We start from the raw sequence: 19,065 nt of genomic DNA, 5'->3' as shown, positions 1-19,065 counted from the left end.
GAACGGGGAGGAATTGCCATCACTTGTGACTATATCATCACATGGAATGGGACGTGGACGATGGAAAGAAGCTACTGTCCCCAAGATCCTTGAGTCCAAAAATGACCATCACTTGGGACCATGCAGCTAGCGGCTAAGTACAGTGAACAAGTCGACAATGCTGCCATTGCTTACTGCGAATTGTTGTTCACAAGGCAATGTCAGGGAAATTAGATGTGAAACACAATGACATGCCAAATTCCAGTTACCTTGCGAGACCCAAAAACGGTTTTTAAAAAAAGAGAAACTGCAATTTTAGTTGACATGAGACAATTTGGGGATCCAACCACATTACCTCCATATCATCTACAGGCTCTTTGGCGTCTGACATGGTCACCAAAAGTCCGCGTCTTCCTCGTAAGTGTGCCAGTTAATTCTTCTGGCTGACTGTTCCTCTGGCTAATGGCGGGACCTTGGACAATGCAAATGTCAAAAAGCACAGAATTGAAGCCTGAAATTTTCAGGTAGGACTGAGTGTTCAGCTCCCGGCCTTCCACTGTCTACTTCCATTTTCGAACCTGCCCATCTCTCCTGCACTCCCCAGCTTGTCTGATCCAGCTTGCTGCTCTGTTTCAGCTCCTGTGATGGCAGGTGCCCACGAAGGAAAAGCAAAATTCGAACGACAGAGACAGTCCTTCCAGACAAAGAGAGGGTGGACTTCACTCTGGAAAACCGCCCAATTCGAGGTGATGTCAGCTGCCCGTGTGGGTCGATCGAGCAGACACAGAGAAGCAGGGAAGGAGACGAAGCAGGGAGCTCCTGTTTTTTTCCCTGTTTTTTTTTTTCTCAAAGAAGAAAAAAATTAACCAAATTGAGGGGAGAAAAAAAAAGGTACCCCTTTAACCACTTTGAATAACCTCCTCATATTATTTGATTAAAATAGTAGTATTAAAAAAAGGCCAAGATTACAATAATAGACCCACTAATTAGACCAATTAAAGCCTATAATGACTTTCTCTCTTTTCGAATTGGTATAATCAAGTGGTTAGTGGTATGCCAAGTTTAGATCCCCCACTTACTCCATCGGGAATGACAACACCAACTAAAGTCACATCCCTGTCAAGCAACCCCACTTTGTACAATGCACACCCCCTTAAGCAAGTACCCCTAGGGCCTAATCGTCTTTGCAATTTAACCCTCAATCCTTAGGTATGCTAAGCCACCACTAACCCTAGGGTTTGCTTCCTTTTTGGGACTCCTAACTATATTTTTTCTTTTGCATGTTTTTGACCTCCCAAAAAGTTATGTTCCTTTAGGGTTTCCTTTTTATATACTTTCCCATGTTTTAAGTCTTCCATTTTTCCATGAATGTAGCTACCAATTTATAGTCACTTTATCACACTTCCTTTTTTTACCACCCCCGTAAATGCACCCATTGGTAAATAAATGGTTGATGAACGACATATTTTCCACCAATTCTCTGCATCATCCTCCATTGTTGTCCTCTAGTGTTTGCCTATTGCTCCCTTCAAGTTTTTAGGCTACCAATAATCGGTGGGGAAAACACCAGAGTTTGGGCTAACTACTATCTTCAATTTTTCAATTATTACGCACAAATTACCACATTAAACTTCAACCACTAGGTTTTATAAGGTTTACCATGTAAGTTCTCAACATGTGATTCAACAACTTCATTGAAATCCTAGGTGAATAAATTGGCATCATGGTATTATCAAGACACACACTAAAGGGCAAGTTGAATTATCAACATGCATGGAAGCTTTATTTTGGCAATCTTAACTCTTTAATTTTTCCTTTATGGATTTAACTCTTGGTCACTTCTCAACTTGTGCACCAAAACTTCGCAAAACCCTTACTAGCTATTTTCAAGATCCAAAAGGACCTTTTAGAGTGTTAAACAATTAACTTCCCTTAAGCACTTTTTAAAGGCATTGTTAGTGGTGTAAAATCTAGGGCCTCCATGTACCCTTATACCTTGACCCACCAAACATTTTTTATGATCATTGCCCTCACAACAATCTAGACCATCCAAGCATCTTCAAACATATCTGTCAAATCCCATATGAGGGCTTGCTCGCATTTGATAACAAAGTGAAACCTCGCTTGGAACATGATCTTTTCAAACTTCCCTCCATACACTTCTAACTTATGGACAATCCCAGAACAAGTAGAGGACATCCTCCTCCTTCCACCCACAAAAGGAGCAATAAGGATTGCAATAGGAACTTAGTAATTTTGTTATTCTTTCTGGGGAGCTTTTGGTAGAGAACTCTCCACAAAAGCGTGTTGAGACAAGTGGAAGATGTGGCCTTCAAACTCTCCAATTGCAACATTCCCATGCCTGAGTCGTTTTAGGAAGGGCGTGTCCCATTGCTCTTTAACTCTAGCAACAAACTTTATGTTTGAAAAATGGAAGTACACTCTTTTCTTCATTACAAAGAGTTTGTATTTCTCTTGTACTTCAAAAGATATAGCACATTGTCTTAATTCATGACATTAGATACCGGTAGGTCAATCTTTTTCTTACCAAACTCTTCTTTCTTCCATTCAAGTTCCTTAGCAATGATGTGGAACTCCCTTTAGATGAATGCCCAAGGTTTTCATCCAATTTCTTCATATCCCACAAATCCATCAAATATCTAACCCCTTTAGTTACTAATTTGCCTATAGCCTTTCGCTTTATGTAGACTAGCACATACCCAGCTTAAGGTAGTGTATTGGACTTAGAATGATTAAACTATATATGCATCACTTTTGTTGTCACCATATCATTCTACTTTATCTAGAACTTCCCTCAACATGCAACTATGGTAAGAATAGAATCTGAATGTTGGATGGTGAGCCTGGCCCTGGTGCTAAAAAGTTTGTCAACCTAGCTCAATTCAATCCAAAGGTTAGCTCCCACTTATGCCCAAACTAGTTAAGTCTTTGATGATGTTGCACCTTGGTTATCTTAGATCAAACCTTTGTCGTAAGGAGAAGAGAGTCTCTTGGCTTTATTGTTACCATATTTTTGGCATCTATATTTGTAAACACAATTAGGACTATCAAGGCACTTTTTTCCCTTGGCATTGTATAAATGCCCATTCACTCTAGGGAAAACTCAGCCTTGTAAATCTTCTACATTGATACTACTCAATACAATTTGTATTGTAAGCTATCAAGCTTCTTTTTCTCTAAGCCATGTGTGTGCATCCCTAATATGACCTTAAATGTAACATCTAGTATTAGGGAAGGCTTTGGCTCCTCAAATAGAGTAGTAAATCTGCTTTGCTTCGTCTTCTCAATTTGGGACAAGTTTCAATAAGCAACTATACGTCAACTAATACCCAAGAGAGCCCATGGAGATTGGTTTCATTGGATTTTTAATTTACATTCATTTTGAGCTCCCATTGCACTACTACTAGTACAACATGGGCTATTATGTCCTTTTATGTAGAATTTGTGACACCATTCATTTTCATAGAGGTAAGGCCTTTTATAGTCTATTTTTATATTATGTTCATATAGGATGGAGCCGAGTATTCATTGTGGGCCTATATGGTGCATCATGGATTGGTTGCAAAAGGGTTGTGGAACTTTATACACAAATCTAATGTACATTAGATTGTGGCTATTAGATTGTAGGTTTTGGTCCCACTACAAATTGATGTACATCATATTGTGGCCATGGAAGCTACAAGTGCAACAAAAGCAAGCATTGTTGAGGATGTTGTGGGTTCTTATTCCACTACAATAATGCTAGAGTACCATTACATATAATTGAGTAAATTCACTAGGATGTTAAAGCTATAGAGGCTCATGCCTTGATTGTGTTCATTGTTAAAAGTACCATGATCTAAAAGTATGTTCATGTGGGACAGCTAAAGAGGCTTAGGATACAATTGCACATCTATATCAAGGAAGAAACAAGGTCCATGTTGCTTCCTCGTGTAAGTAAATAGAGAGTGAATACATGGATGAAGATGACTCCATGGATAAATTCTTTACAAAGATCAAATATATTAAGTACTTAATTGCTATAAAAGAGGTTTTGCCACACTTCGCTTGTGGAGATTGGCCTTAGTGGTCTTCCTAATCATGTGATGTGCCTATCTAACAAACCCTTGGCAACATGATTTTTGTAGTCCATTAAGAGATAGGCCTAGATGATGCCATCTAGAACTCCCTTGGAATATCTAGACTTTGTTGCCTAGAGTGACCATAGTTCCCCTTTATGGACATAGAAGTTTAACTTCATGAATTGTTAAGGCTGTGGAGATCCTCTTTACATAAGAATCTTGGAAGGGAATCCTTTAGGCATGTACGATTCCCTATATCTTTACCAAATTGATATACTTATCAATCCTTTATCTTGAGTTTCGTAGTAAGGGTTATACCTTAGATGTCCCTTCTATTAAAATGTACTTACTTTCCTCAACTAAATCTTCTATGATCAAACCTTAATGAAATGGATATATAAACAATGTTGAAGTTTCGTAGCTTAGTCAGAACTAGCTATTCTTCCTCTTTCACTTGGACAAAATTAGATAGTGCTTAACTTATTATTTTCATCTTCAAGAATAGCCCAATGTCCTTTCATAGGCAATGCAAATTAAGTTCAACCTAACATCCCATCGAAAGAAAGGCAAGAAAGGAATTGTAGAACTTTGGCTATAGTTTATTTCCTTATCCAATATTTATACTATCAACATAAGTATGAAAAGTATGTTGAACTATCATGCAACACATGGGTGTATCACATCACAGGAGGAGATATTCCTTTTAAAAAATCCCTCCTAGGGTGTTAACCTTAGAATTCACCTACTAAAGTTGCAAAACATCATAAGATGTTGGACCTTCAATAAGTTGAATTTACATTGATTATTTATTCATTCAAAAATAATAGTGATTATTATCTAATGTATCAAACAATACATCTTAGGCATAAAGGAGGGCACCTAAGCTTGACTTAATGCGATATGGACACCTCTTGCACATGCTACTTCTTGTCCCACTCTTACATTCCATTGTTTTGGGGGCATCGTAAGTGTACAAACTCTACAATTGTGTCACTCCTTCTACTTCTTTTGATTCTTTGTCAATCTTAATAAGTTGCATGTCCTTGTGCTCCAAATAGGGCAAGACAAGGGAGTGGTACTTGGATAGGAAATAGACTTATATACGATTTTGATATGACACGGGAGAATATAATTTGGCATAGGGAAGGAATAGCTCTTTGTATGCAGGTTTGGATGATGGATCAGGAGTGATAGGAAGTATATGTGTTTCGATAAACTTTAGAGAGTGGGACCAGAGATATTGGGCTACCATGGAGTCCAAAGACCTTACAAGATTAGTTAAGTTGAGTGTGACCTTATTTTGATGCATATAGCTTGGCAATAGATTAAAGGTAAGCCTAAGTTCTCCCCTTTAGATTCACTGTCCTTGTCTTCTAACTATGCAAGAAGGATGGAATCTCCACTGAGGACTAGCCATCCTCATGTGGAAAATGGTGTAGAGTACACACTTCTTCCTTCATATCCCTTCTCCACTCCTATGTTAGGTATGCCTACTACTTCTCAATCTATTGAGTTTGACTTCTCTTTTGAGTATGGTATGGGAGATACTCTTGAAGAAAGATATCTCCAAAGTAAATTTTGGTTTATGATTCTAAAAGAAGATAGGCACTTTTGCATGAACTCAAGAGTCAAGACAAGGTAAGCAAAAGATGAAAGAATCTTTTGTAAGTGTTTCTTCTCAATCTTTTCCTTCAAATTCATTTACTATCTCTCATGGTCTTTATGTCATTTTAATACATTTACTTCTCCTTCTTCCATACCTCAATTCTCATTTCCAATAATCCTACTCTATTCTCCTATTGCATCTCATGGTTAGGGTGAGGAAGGGTGAGGAAATGAGAGAGGGAGAGGAAGAGAGAAAAGGAAATGAGAGAGGGAGAGGAGAGAGAAAAAGAGAGAAAAAACATTAAACATAATAGGGAAAGAGAGAAAGAGAGGGAGAGGGTGAGGGAGGGAGAGGAAATGAGAGAGGGAGAGAAAGAGAGAAAAAAATGAGAGAAAGAGAAAAAAAAGAGAGAGGGAGAGGAGAGAGAAAAAGAGAGAAAAAACATTAAACCTAATAGGGAAAGAGAGAAAGAGAGGGAGAGTGTGAGGGAGGGAGTGTATATGAGAGAGGGAGAGAAAAAGAGAAAAGGAAATGAGAGAGGGAGAGGAGAGAGAAAAAGAGAGAAAAAACCCATATACCTAATAGGGAAAGAGAGAAAGAGAGGGAGAGGGTGAGGGAGGAAGAGGAAACGAGAGAGGGAGAGAAAGAGAGAAAAGGAAATGAGAGAGGGGGAGGAGAGAAAAAAATGAGAGAGGGAGAGGAGAGAGAAAAAGAGAGAAAAAACATTAAACCTAATATGAACAGAGAGAAAGAGAGGGAGAGAGTGAGGCAGGGAGAGGAAATGAGAGAGGGAGAAGAAGAGGGAAAAGGAAATGAGAGAGGGAGAGGAGAGAGAAAAAACACTAAACATAATACGGAAAGAGAGAGAGGGTGAGGGTGAGGGAGGGAGAGGAAATGAGAGAGGAAGAGAAAGAGAGAAAAGGAAATGAGAGAGGGAGAGGAGAGAGAAAGCGCTTCGTTGATTTCTTTTCGGCACTATCATTAAAAATATTTGTGCTTTTTCAAGGTGTTTTATGATTTTTTTCAGGTTATTGAAATATCATATATTACCACACCTACAAATACCATGCGTGAGTCTCATGATGATGCACGACATGTTTTACGAAAGTTTGGCATGGACTACAACAACATCCATGCATGTATCAACGATTGCATACTGTTTCAAGGAGAATACAAGACTATGGAGGCATGTCCAAAGTGTGGTGCTCACAGGTATCGACAGGACTTGCAAGGGCAAACCTGTTAAAGATGCGGGATCTAGAGCATGGCAGAGGCGGAAGCTATGGAGGATGGAAGATGAAGATACTACTCATGTTGACATTGACAAAGAAGACAACTGTTACACAAGTGAATTAGGTTTCAAGATTGAGACTTGAACTCATAAACACAATCTTGTGTAGGACTGACAATGACACAGACACTTGACAGAAAGAGACAAGTACTATTGCATTATCATCATATGAAAGTGATAGTCAAGTACATCATTATATAGGATTGCTTGGTAGCACACTACATCACTATGCCTATGGGATATGTCTCTCTTCCTAGAACGAACTGCATCTTCCTAGCCTAGTTGTTCCATACAAAGGGGCATACATAGGGTGTGATTGGCAGATTCTCAACACCCCTCCTCAATCACAACCTGAAAGTACAAAGTGTGTAGAGGCTTTAGTGAGAGCAGCACCTACAAAGTGTGGGCATACCACAAACATGGCAAAACACCAGAGGCTGTCACAGAAAAGGCTAAGTGTGGGTACCATAAACATGGTGGACATCCAGAGGCTATAACAGGGCCTCACAAAGTGTACAGAGGCCGTAGTACAAGGCTATATGAGGAGTTTTTACAAGCTTATGAAAGGAACATTAAGGCAGGTACAATGCTTTTAAAACAGAAAATGAGAGACAAGGACCGATAGGCCCTTGTGGTCTTTTTCAGCATATGCTATTTCTTTGTCAGCATCATGGAAAATCTTATTATCTTTCTTCTCTTCTTCATGATCTTCTTGGTCTGCTCCTTTATTGACTTTGCTTGCAGCATTTTTGAGTTTGCTCTTCCAGTTGTCCCCCTCAAGCAAAGTGGTAGACATGTCTTCAGAATCTTCAAATGGATTCATTGATTTCTCTTTGGTGTAGGTAGCTCCATTTCCTTCTGTAGGTAGAGTAAGAACATCTTCTATGTCATGTAAATAAGCAACACAAGTCATGTTACTCTTCATGAAGTGTATCCACATAGAAATCTTCCTGATTGTCATTGATATGACCAAGAATCAGCTTCAAATCTGAGATAAATCAGTAAGAGTGTTGTACTTAAGCGTATCAAAGGATACAAGAAGAATAGTGTCAAATAACACTTGATAAGTATCAATAGATACTGTTCTTGATGAGCCTGATGTTGATGTTGGATCTTCTTGAACCTTCTTCTTGTTGATTTTGATGTTTTGATTTCTTGCTGAAGACTGAGTTTTAGAGTAGATCAGAGTAGCAAAACCTTCAGTTGAGTGAGAAGAGTGAGAGGTATGAGTTGGAAGAGGAGCTTGATGTGGTTGTTGCTTGAGTTGCTTGATTTCTTCAACTCTTTCAAATCTTCCAAGCACAAATCTCCCCTCCTTGATGTGATTTGATGAGTAATCCTTGTTAGAATCTTCAGTATTTAGTCAAATCTGAGTGGCAAGAGCTTTGTTTGAGTCCTGAGGAGAGAGAAACTGATGAATTTTTGAGCTTGAAGCTCAAAGCTATGGCTGCCTGAGTTTAGGGTTCCTAGATCCGACTGTTCTTTTCACTGTAGCAGCACGTACGAGTAAAATTTTTAAGAGCCCTCTTAGCTGGAGTTGGCCCACTATATGGCCTACTAAAGCCCCATAAAAGACCCTTCAATGGCTGCCCCTATGCTGAGCTACAGCAGGTCGTTTAGGCAGCTACGAAAAACTACACCAGATTGGGGAGATCAGCAATGGCAAGCCATACGGCACACAATGTTGACGTTTTTCATGCTGGGAAGTTGCGCCTAGAAATGTAGAGGATATTCTCAGAAGAAAGCGTGAGGAGATAAGGTCTGTAGAGGAAGATATGGAGGCTCCAAGTACTGTAGGTCCAGATTGGCTATGGCAGACACATGGCAGAGATTGAGAAAATTGTCAATGCTGAAGCTATGCTTGCCCAAAGTCAGTGATTGATGTGTCAAAAAGAAGCTCTGGAAGTAGGGGAACACTTTCCCAGAAGGAAGCTCCAGGAGGTTTGACCTGTGGAGTGAGATATAAGGGCTTCAAGCTGACAGGGTGATGCTGGCTATGGTTGCCATGGAAGCTCAAGTGAAAGAGATGAAGTCATGGGCTAGAACTGTGGTGACCAGAGTTGAAGAGGAATTGAGAGAGAGCAGAGAAGAGCTAAGCCATGCTCAGCTGAGCTCTGATACCATGTTAAAGATGCAGGATCTAGAGCATGGCAGAGGCGGAAGCTATGGAGGATGGAAGATGAAGATACTACTCATGTTGACATTGATAAAGAAGACAACTGTTACACAAGTGAATTAGGTTTCAAGATTGAGACTTGAACTCATATGAAAGTGATAGTCAAGTACATCATTATATAGGATTGCTTGGTAGCACACTACATCACTATGCCTATGGGATCTGTCTCTCTTCCTAGAATGATCTGCATCTTCCTAGCCTAGTTGTTCCATACAAAGGGGCATACATAGGGTGTGATTGGCAGATTCTCAACAAAACCATCCCTCAAAAAGTTCTTAGACACTTTTTGCTTTTCCCCCGCATAAACCACATGTTTCATACGTTCGGCATGGCGAGCTTGACAACGTGGCATGCATAGAATAGGTCCACAGATGGAGTTCAATGAATATCAGTGGATTCACGCGCATGGAGCCACATTGACTCTACCTTCCCAAGTTTTGCCCAAGAGCCAAGGAATCTTCGGCTCGGTCTTGCAATGGATGGCGTGAACCCATTCGGTCTATGCTCAACTTCTTACAGTGTGTGGCCTATAGTCCTTGTCAACTACAATATCCCTCAATGGCTTTCTACGAAGAAAGGACATTTCATCCTTAGCTTAGTTATCTCCGGCCGTTACAAAGTAAAAAATATGGACGTGTATCTTCATCCATTAGTTGATGAGCTTAAGATTTTGTGGGAGGAGGGGATCGCCGTCGTACAAGATATGAGCAAGTGCGATGGTCAACAGTCTGCCAATATTTGAGCCATTCTCGTGTGGACGATGCACGACTTCCCGGGATTCGGAGAGTGCTCAGGTAAATAGGCTTTTGTTCTCATTGGTAATATCTATATTTTATCTCGTTCAAGTTTGTATTCACTGTATAGAGGTGTTGGAATAGGTCTGGTTACCTCAGGTTATCATGCATATCCATTGTGCGGGCCATAGTTAGACTCCCGAAGGTCACGAACCATGAAGAAGATGGTATATCAAGGACACGCCGCTTTCTTGCGAGAGGGTCATGAACTCAGGGAAGGTTTTCTTGGACAACCTTCAACACTTATGAATTCCACAAGATGGTACGAGCTGAAAATGGTCCACGCGGAGCTACATTCAAATGGAATGCGACGGTTCTCAGTTTTCTACGAGTTGCCATATTGGACCCACTTACAGATCAACCATTTGTTGGATCCCATGCATATTTTCAAGAATGTGGGCAGCTTGCTATGGGACCACATCACAGGAAAGAGAGACACTATAGGGGCACGAATGGATTTGAAGGAGGTAGGCAAGATGGAGACACTTTGGCCGCAGTCGAGTGCTGATGGTTGCGTGCAGCTATCTCGCACTCCTTAGGTTTTGTCCACTAAAGAAGAGCACATTGTGAAGCAAGTAGTCAAGTCTATCTGCACTCCTCGACGAGTATGATGCGTTCTCTCGGGTCTACATTCTCTAAAGACAACCAATTATCAAGGCTAAAATCCCATGACTGGCATAAGATATGTCACGTTTGTACTATGAATGGATTGTAATTAGCATGCGCATTTTGCTATTTGGAGTGTAGCCATTGTTCATAATGCTTTCTCATTTGTGGCACTTTGTACTATCGATCGCGATCGTAGGATGCCTTACTCTAGAAATACGCGGGGCCATTTACAAGTTGTTGACTTTGGTGCAATGGATCTCACAGAAGAAGATTAAGAAGTCCTCTATTGAATCCGGGAGGTGGGGAGCAGTGGAGACGGTCTGTCTCTTTGAGAAATACTTGCCTATCAGCATGCTCACAATACACATCCACCTTCTTGTGCATCTTATAGATGAAGTGGAGATTGCTGGACCTGTCCATACGCGATGGATGTTCTTCTTGGAGCACTTCATGAAAACCCTGAAAGGCTTTGTGTGACAACGAGCTCAGCCAGAAGGTAGCATGGCTGAAGGTTGGTTGGTGTCTGATATGCTAGTGCATATTTCACAATGGCTACCAACGGTGGATCCAGACAACAAAATGCTATGGTTGCTAAAGGACGATGATAGACTGATCGGAAATGTGGAGGTTGGAAATGGGGTAGAAAAAAGAATGGATGCTATAATGGAGGAGAAGGTGAATCGCTTTTGTATGTTGCACCATGCCTCTATGGAGACGTGGCTCGCTAGGTACCATATCACTAGGCAAGATCTAGAGGAAGCGCGATCTGAATTTCGATGTAGTATGCGCCATCGACCAATTCGATATCCCAAGGGCATGGAGGAGATATTGCGGTTCATGTCAACGTGATGGTAGCATGGAGCTTTGACTGCAGCGTCTTGCAAAGGGGCGGAGGTCTCAATTGAGGAGTGGAAATTCTCGAGGGTATGTAGTCAAAAGGTAATGACGTGTTTAGGATTTGTCATATCTATATTTTATATACGACAACTAATTTGAGTGTTTCAATGTACAATACAAAATATATAATGCAGCGTGGTCGCGCGGACGGCATTTTCGCGTGGAGTGTATTGACAAAATGCGCTCCACAATGGACTATGGTATCATGGCAAGGTTCGAGCAGGAGGGCCGACGACGAGCAATGGATCCAAACACGGTTATAGATGAGATGGAGTATTTTGGAAACTTGCAAAGTATTATTATGGTGGATTACCGTAGCTTCTCCATGATACTATTCGATGTGCAGTGGTTCAAAGTGGTACTTGAAGGAGCTAAAGCAATAGTTCGACGAGGTCCATTTGGATTTCTCGAAATAGATTCCGAAAAAAAATGGGCGTATTTGCACGACACCTTTGTGTTGCTGGCCCATTGTGAACAGGTGCATGAACTCATTTGTTTGTTAATTGTATTACGACATGGTACATGTCACAATAGTTTAATCTCTCTTGTACGTATTTGTAAACATATAATCTTCTATCCAAACCCTCGACAATCTCGATGGTGGTATGTTATACCTTCAGCTCTCCGAAGTGCAAGAGTATATGATCAAAGTGATGTTCCGAGCATAGATGAGGACAATATGCAAATAGAGGGGTCGATATTGCAAGGGGTGGAGGCCACTGAAAGCTCAGAGCATGTAGAGGAGCCAGCATCGGCTAACAATGATGGAAATACAGGAGTCCAAGAATTCTTTGAGAACGAGGTGGACTCATCCTTTTGTGGTGACATGTCTATCGACCTTTCAGTGTATGCGGAGTTGTGTCAGGAGATTGACATGGGACCATAGGATACTTCATACTTGGAGCATCCACTTACTCAATTTGTTGACTAATCACTTATAAGGATACATAAGATATGCATTTTAAGTGACATCACTTTTTAAGGATTTATATTACCGTGCTTTGTAAGATTTAAATTGATTATGCTAACATCATTTTTTACTTGTGCAGGTGACTTTTTTAGGATGAGTCGAGGGATGAGCGATGAAGAGTTGCAGGATATCTTCACGCGCATGTCTCCAAATTAGATGGTGAGATTCAGAGACATGGCGGACCAAGAGCTGCCTCGGACATCGTCAGGTCGCTCCATTAGATCTACTTCGGTGTGATCAAATGCTTTAGCTTGGAGTAGACAAGGTCGACACTCCAGACTTAGGCCAGAGAGAGGGAATGCTTCAGGGTCAGGGGGACGTTGTAGAGATACGGAGACAGTGAGCCCACGGTCGGCACGGGATACAAGTGTGACTCCTCGCTCTCATGGCGGTTCCAGGGAGCGTGGCTCAGGTGGTTGCTGTGGAGACACGAACGCGGTGTCTTCATCTCGTCGTTCTGCTGGAGTTGCGTCACCTCCAGGATTTGTCACACCTGTAGGGATGTCTACTCTAGTTACTCCGGCTTTTGCTCAGCCGTCTGCAGGTGGCACTCCTATGGGTGCTACCTTGATAGATACTATCTCCATCGGTACATCGGATGTAAAGGGGTCTCCTGGATATGCCCAGGAGAGTGAATGCATGTGGGAGAGGACCCATCTTAGGCATACCCCTGAGGGATATGCCTATCTTGTCGATGATAGGTCAGGAGCCATCATCATGAATGATGAGGGGAGGAGGGTGATGGCTCGCATGAGAGAGTTGTGCCAACAAGTTTTTCGGCACAACGTCTTAGATCATTGGAAAAACATGCCAAAGGGGAGCAAGGACTACATAGTAGCATCCTTGCATGAGGAGTTTCCGGTTCCAGCCACAGCAGATAGATTTTCTACAGGCTGGATGATGGACTGCATGCGTGCATATATGTCACAAAGATGATTGAACACACGCAAGGAACTCAAGAGTGGGGCTGCAAAGCCCAAGTGGCTAGACACGGACGACTGGCACAGATTGAGGGAGGAGGCTACACATTCTCCAGGACGTTGGAGTCAATAGCGCGAGGCGGCAAGGGCACGACTAGAGGCGGGAGTGGTCCATCATCTTAGGAGTAGTAGCCATAGGATATATCTGGAGGACTTTGTAAGTTTTTCTTTTGTTTTGCTTGCTTATTTTTTTGCAATATCCTTTGTACTGACAATCATGTTTCTAACAGTTAGTATTTTGTTTTCTTTGCAACACTCCATTATAAATCGCGATCTGACCGGCCTTGAGACTCGATATGCAGAGAGGCACGATCTCACTGCATTGATCGACCGATTGTATAGACGCGGCGGCCCTGTAAGTCACTTATATTTCTTGTCCGTAGTTACCATGTTTAATTAGAATGCATTATTGTATGGCGGACTAATGTGTAGTTGTTTCTTTTTTTGCAGAGTCCATTCGATGCTCCTTTGCGGAGGGACGAGCTTTCAGATGGCGAGGATATGTAGCTTGGCCTTGGATCCCTGGAGCTCACACACCCTTCTTTTTTGGTCGCCTGATATGTGTAGACATTTTCTATGTACTAGTGATATCTTGTCATGATTGTACCAATCGCTTTCATTATGCGATCACGTATTTATTTCATGTATCAGTGTTATGGTTTAAGTACACTTTGTTTTTGTTTACACGAGCATTGTATAGAGTGTAGAAACTATTTTGTATGGCCCAAATAAAGCACACAGTGCTATATGTGGCATGCCCTGCCACAAAATTTTTTTCCCTGTTACCATCTCTATTAGTGTCGCAAATTTACCCTACATGTGTTGTTATTAGTGTCGCAAAGCGTCGTTATCAGCGCCGTTATTTGCGTCGATATCAGATGCGACGCTGATATCGACGCAAATAGCGACGCTGATACCGATTGCCTATGGCGTCGCCAATAACGACGCTTTTTGCGATGACCTGGGTAAATTTTATTATTTACATTTTTGTCGCTTTTAACGTCGGTATAAGGCCTATATCTTGCAGTGTTCCATCATTTGCTTCTTCATTTTAGTCACCATGTGTCATTCCACACTACACCAAGGGGCTCACAAAACAGACACATCTTGTTTTCCACATCCAAGTGATGAAAATGCAAATTTGGGGGAGGCTAACTCCATTAGAAATACTTTTGGGATATCCGTTGGATGGGACACCCTCCCAAGCATTCTCAAGTATGGATCATTAAAGTACCATAGTTTGCTTCCATGACTTTACCTAGTGGACCTATTGGTAATTGAGATGTGCCCTAACAGGCTTTTGTGTTTGAGTGCCTTCACTTCTATTGGAACTTTATGGAAACATTCATGTTCTAATGCCTCCACTGTCAATACCTTATGGAAACATTTATGGTCCAGTCCCTCCACCATTGGTGCCATATGCACCTCCTACTACTCCTTCTTATCCCCCTTTGCCTCCTTCTCCTTCTTACTCTTCTTATCTGATACCTCATGGTTCATCTTCCTCAATGGCCAAGCATGATTTTTCTGATAAGACTCATTTCAATATGTCTAACTATTCAACTTGGTCAAATCTGATGAGGCATGTTCTTTACTCTCAAAACCTATAGGAGCTTGTTTAGCGGTTGGAATTCCAACCCAATCCCTCATTTTTTCTATATGAGGTCCTCCACTCTTGGAAGGCTAATAATGCATCTAGCATAGTCAAGTTGATGGAAGGTCTTCTCCTTGAGTTTCAGTCCTAGTTACAACACTTTGACCTAGCATTCGAGCGATGGGCACACTTTATGTATCACTATGCAGCTCAAGATAAGACTTGTCATATCGCACTTGACCATGAGCTTCAAAACTTCAAAATCTTTGAGCGTCACAATCTCAAGGTCAAGTTGGCTGAGTATCAATGACTTCTCATTGAATTCTCTACCATGGGGGCTTCTAAGTCCTCTAACAACCAGGTCACATTGTCTTTAAACAAGTTGTCAAAGAAATACCTCCATTTTGTGCCACATGTGATCTCATAGCCTACCATGCCTACTTTCTATGAGTGTTAGCTAGATGCCCTATGAGATCCTGCAAGTAGCTCAATATACATTAGATATAGTCTAGGCAACTAGCCTCTAACTCGACTCCTCTCTCGACATATCGCTCTCAGGAGATCACTGACTCTTTATGACTCATATACCTTAGCTCACAAAAAAATTTCATTGCAATAAATCCTGGTGTTTTCCATGCTTCCTTCTTATAAAACTCAAGGTTAATCTCAAGAACCTAATACACAATCACAAGATGGATGCACACTATCAACTATCCATTACTTTAAAGAGTCATAAGTTGCTAGCTTCATAAACAAACACATGGGGTACATTGCCTAAGCAGGTGGCGAATGTCAAAGTTTGAGGGAAGGAGATAGGTTTGCTGCCAACATAGCAACACTCGAAAGAAATCGCACCACCAAGTTGCCAAGAAAGAATTAGCATACAACTACATAAGGTGCTGATATCTTCATGGATATTTAGGGGGGGCGGGGGGGAAATAGTTCAGGATCCCCATGTTGCAAAAAATCAGACTTTGTCGGACTTTCATAACTGAAAGGTAGAATATGTAATAGTACATTGGTATTATATCACAGGTCAAGGAGTCTGTAATCACTGCCGACAGAATGGCATCCCTAAGAAGTACGTTTGATGTAACTTCCCGCTTCGCCGCTTCCACAGTCTGCAGGTCCGTCTGCTTTTCTTACTCCTTGGATAATGCTTGTTGCAAAGAATGTCCTGGACAGTAGCTGGTTGATCCACGCAGTCGAACACCTTGATAGCGTCGTCACAGTCTCCACAGTACTGGCAAGCTTTCGCAATTATCACTTCCTGGCTCGCCCCCATGATCTGCAGCAATATCAGCTTCGTCATGTCTACAACGGCCTTGGTGAGTCCGCTTCAGGCAGTCGCCATACCCTGTAGTAATTCGAACTGGCCCAGTACCGTGAACTTTACCTGCTGCGACAGCCCATGCAATATATCGTCTTCCGCGTTGTTGCTGCTATCTTCAGCAAAGTCGTTCTTCATCACTGCAGTCTTCTTCTCGCTACTCTCTAGCTTAGCTTGCTAATCCTTGAGGTTAGTCAGGACCCCCCCGCCGCCGGGTATCCTCCTTCGGCCTGATGAGCTGCTCGAAGCTGTTGCCAACCACTTGGGCAGTGAAGCCATGATGTATATGTAACTCGTTCCCCCTCAAATTTTGCCCATCGTCTCGTCTAAGTTTCTCCTCTTTTAGCCTCACAAGGATTCCGTCTGAGCCGGAGTCCCTCTCCCTCTTGATCTTATTCCTCCCCTGTCCGATGAAGGACGAGCCGGTTACATTCAGACCTGAAGTTGGAGCTTTCTTGTGTTCTCCTTCATACGGCATACACGTGATGATGATCTTGTCCAATTCTTTTTTGAACATACTTTTTTCCACCACCCTTTATGCACTAATCACCAGAAAATTCTCTGATCTTAAGGCTAATCATAGCCTCTCGATCCCCATGCCTCCATGCCTCTGCCATACAAAGGTCCTTCCTCTTTTCCACCTCACATACGACAACTCTTATGCTCCAAATCACATGCTTTTAAGACCTTCAAAGGGTAAATCCACATGAAGACCTCATCATTTGATTTAGCCTTCTAATGGCTAACAATAGCCTTAGTTCTCAAGTTCTTTTTGACACTATTTGCCTTGTAGACAAAACAAACAAACTCCCTATGCATTTCCGCATATGTGAGACAAACAACCACTCGAGAAGTCACCCTAGGGAATGATGCATGGATAGTTTTGTGCTAGTCGATGCTCATGTTAGTTTTGCTATTATTGACTAGGATTTAGATCTTGGCATGTTAGATGATGTTTACTATGGCCCCCTAGCTCATGGTGAACTTGTATCCATTCAATAGCTTTGCTAGTTGGAGTGAGCAGTCTTCTTTATTCAGACAATAATTGAGGTCCTTGACTCTAACTCTTTTAGTGATTACTCATGATGAATCACAATCTAGTGGCCTCTACATGATGGCCCATTTTCTTTTCGAGATAGTAGTTGAGGGCTTACAGCTCTACTACTTCTAGGCTTTAGCCACCACACAAGAGACTATGAACATTGAGCATCTTTGGCATTACCACTTTGGGCATCTTGGTTATGATCACTCCCTTTATAAGCTATCTCACTGACAAATGGTTGAGGGCCTTCCATGCCCAAAATTGTCTTGAGATATTTATAAAGCCTACTAGCTAGGAAAATAGCATCGCACTTCATTTCCTTAGTAGTCAACAGATAGAGTTGAGGCATCCTTAAGATTGATCCATATTAATCTTTGTGGGGCGACATCCATGGCACCTATACTTCTTTTTTTATCATGGAGGTTTGTCTAAATACATGTGGGTGTACTTCTTAAAGCATAGATCTGAGACATTTACCTATTTTTTTGCACATGATTGTTGTTGGTTTATAACCAAAATGGTCATCTTCTAGGTTATATGAGGAGTGACAATGGTGGTGATCAGTTTATCTCCCACAAATTCATCAAGTTTCTATAGGAGCATTGGATCTCTCACTAGATCACCTCTATCAACTCTCCTCCTTAGAATGGAGTTGTAGAGGATAAGAATCGGACAATTATGAAAGGCTATTAAAACTTTGATGTACATCCTCAACTAATGCCTCATCGCAGTGGTTTCTTAAATGACCCTATATCATGTTTTCTTTGGCTCTCAGCTTGTAGTTTCCCACTTTAGGGTCTTCAAGTGTCGTGCATACACAAACATTCCTAGTAATGATAAGATAGGAAAGCTCACTCCACGAGCAACTTGCCATATTTTTGTAGGATACTCCTCTAGGGCAAAAGCTTACCATTTGTTCGATCCTCTAATAAACAAGGTGATGATATAAAGAGATGCCAATTTTTATGAGAGGGACATTGCGTAGTCTTCTCTAACTAGACTTCAAGTTGGTTTCTCCACATACACCGTCTGAGATAGTGCCTTCTAAGCTAGGTCTACTCCCCACTCTTAACCTTCTTACTGAAAAGGAGTTAATGAATATTGACTAAAATGATACATGGACCTTGGTGGATTGTCTAGGTCACAAGAAAGTCATTAGGACAGAGTGGATTTTTAAGGAAAAGCTAGAGGCTAATGGGACTTTGGACAAGTACATGGCTTGCTTTTTCATTCACGGATTTCAACAGAAGAAGGGTATTGACTATGTAATGGCATCGTTTTATTTATTGGTCTCACTAGCTACTCACAAGACAATTGGTCAATCTACTAGAAGGATGTCAAAAGCGCCTTTTGAATGGTTATCTAAAGGAGGAAGTCCATGTGAAGCAACTACCCAGATTTCCTTTTGTTGTGACTAAAAAGACAAGCTCTCTTATTTACGAAAAGCCCTACATGGGCTGAAGCAAGCACCACGCTCTTGGTTCTCGAGGATGGATGAGTTCCTTAGGACTCATGGATACCATTCTACCCATTCCATATCAGTTTCGAGGGGGTCATTTACATCCTACTCTATGTATTGTCTTATTTTTTGGGGACAGAGGTACTTCAATCTAAGTGTAGTATTTTCGTATCATAGCAAAAGTAGGCTCTTTGTTTTTGTGAAACAATATTGCACAAATCAGACACAGCCTATGGCCATGCATCTTTATCCCACC

At 41.5% G+C, this 19,065-nt stretch overlaps 1 protein-coding gene across 1 annotated transcript in view; it reads right to left on the bottom strand.

Moving 5' to 3' along the window:
* Positions 1–861, bottom strand: part of PKL (chromatin remodeling factor CHD3 (PICKLE)) — an 81,723-nt gene extending 80,862 nt beyond the window's left edge. The window contains exon 1 of the mRNA XM_087696052.1: positions 335–861. Coding sequence (XP_087552178.1) covers positions 335–370 — 36 coding nt within the window. The 5' untranslated portion in view covers positions 371–861. The remainder of the gene's footprint in view (positions 1–334) is intronic.
* Positions 862–19,065: the final 18,204 nt, after the last annotated feature.

Source organism: Lygodium microphyllum, chromosome 16 (assembly GCF_053477565.2).
Source record: "Lygodium microphyllum isolate KBCC chromosome 16, Lygodium_microphyllum_v1.1.10, whole genome shotgun sequence".
Lineage (NCBI taxonomy): Eukaryota > Viridiplantae > Streptophyta > Polypodiopsida > Schizaeales > Lygodiaceae > Lygodium > Lygodium microphyllum.
Note: the sequence above shows the minus strand (reverse complement) of the source record. Positions and strands in the feature narration are given on the sequence as shown.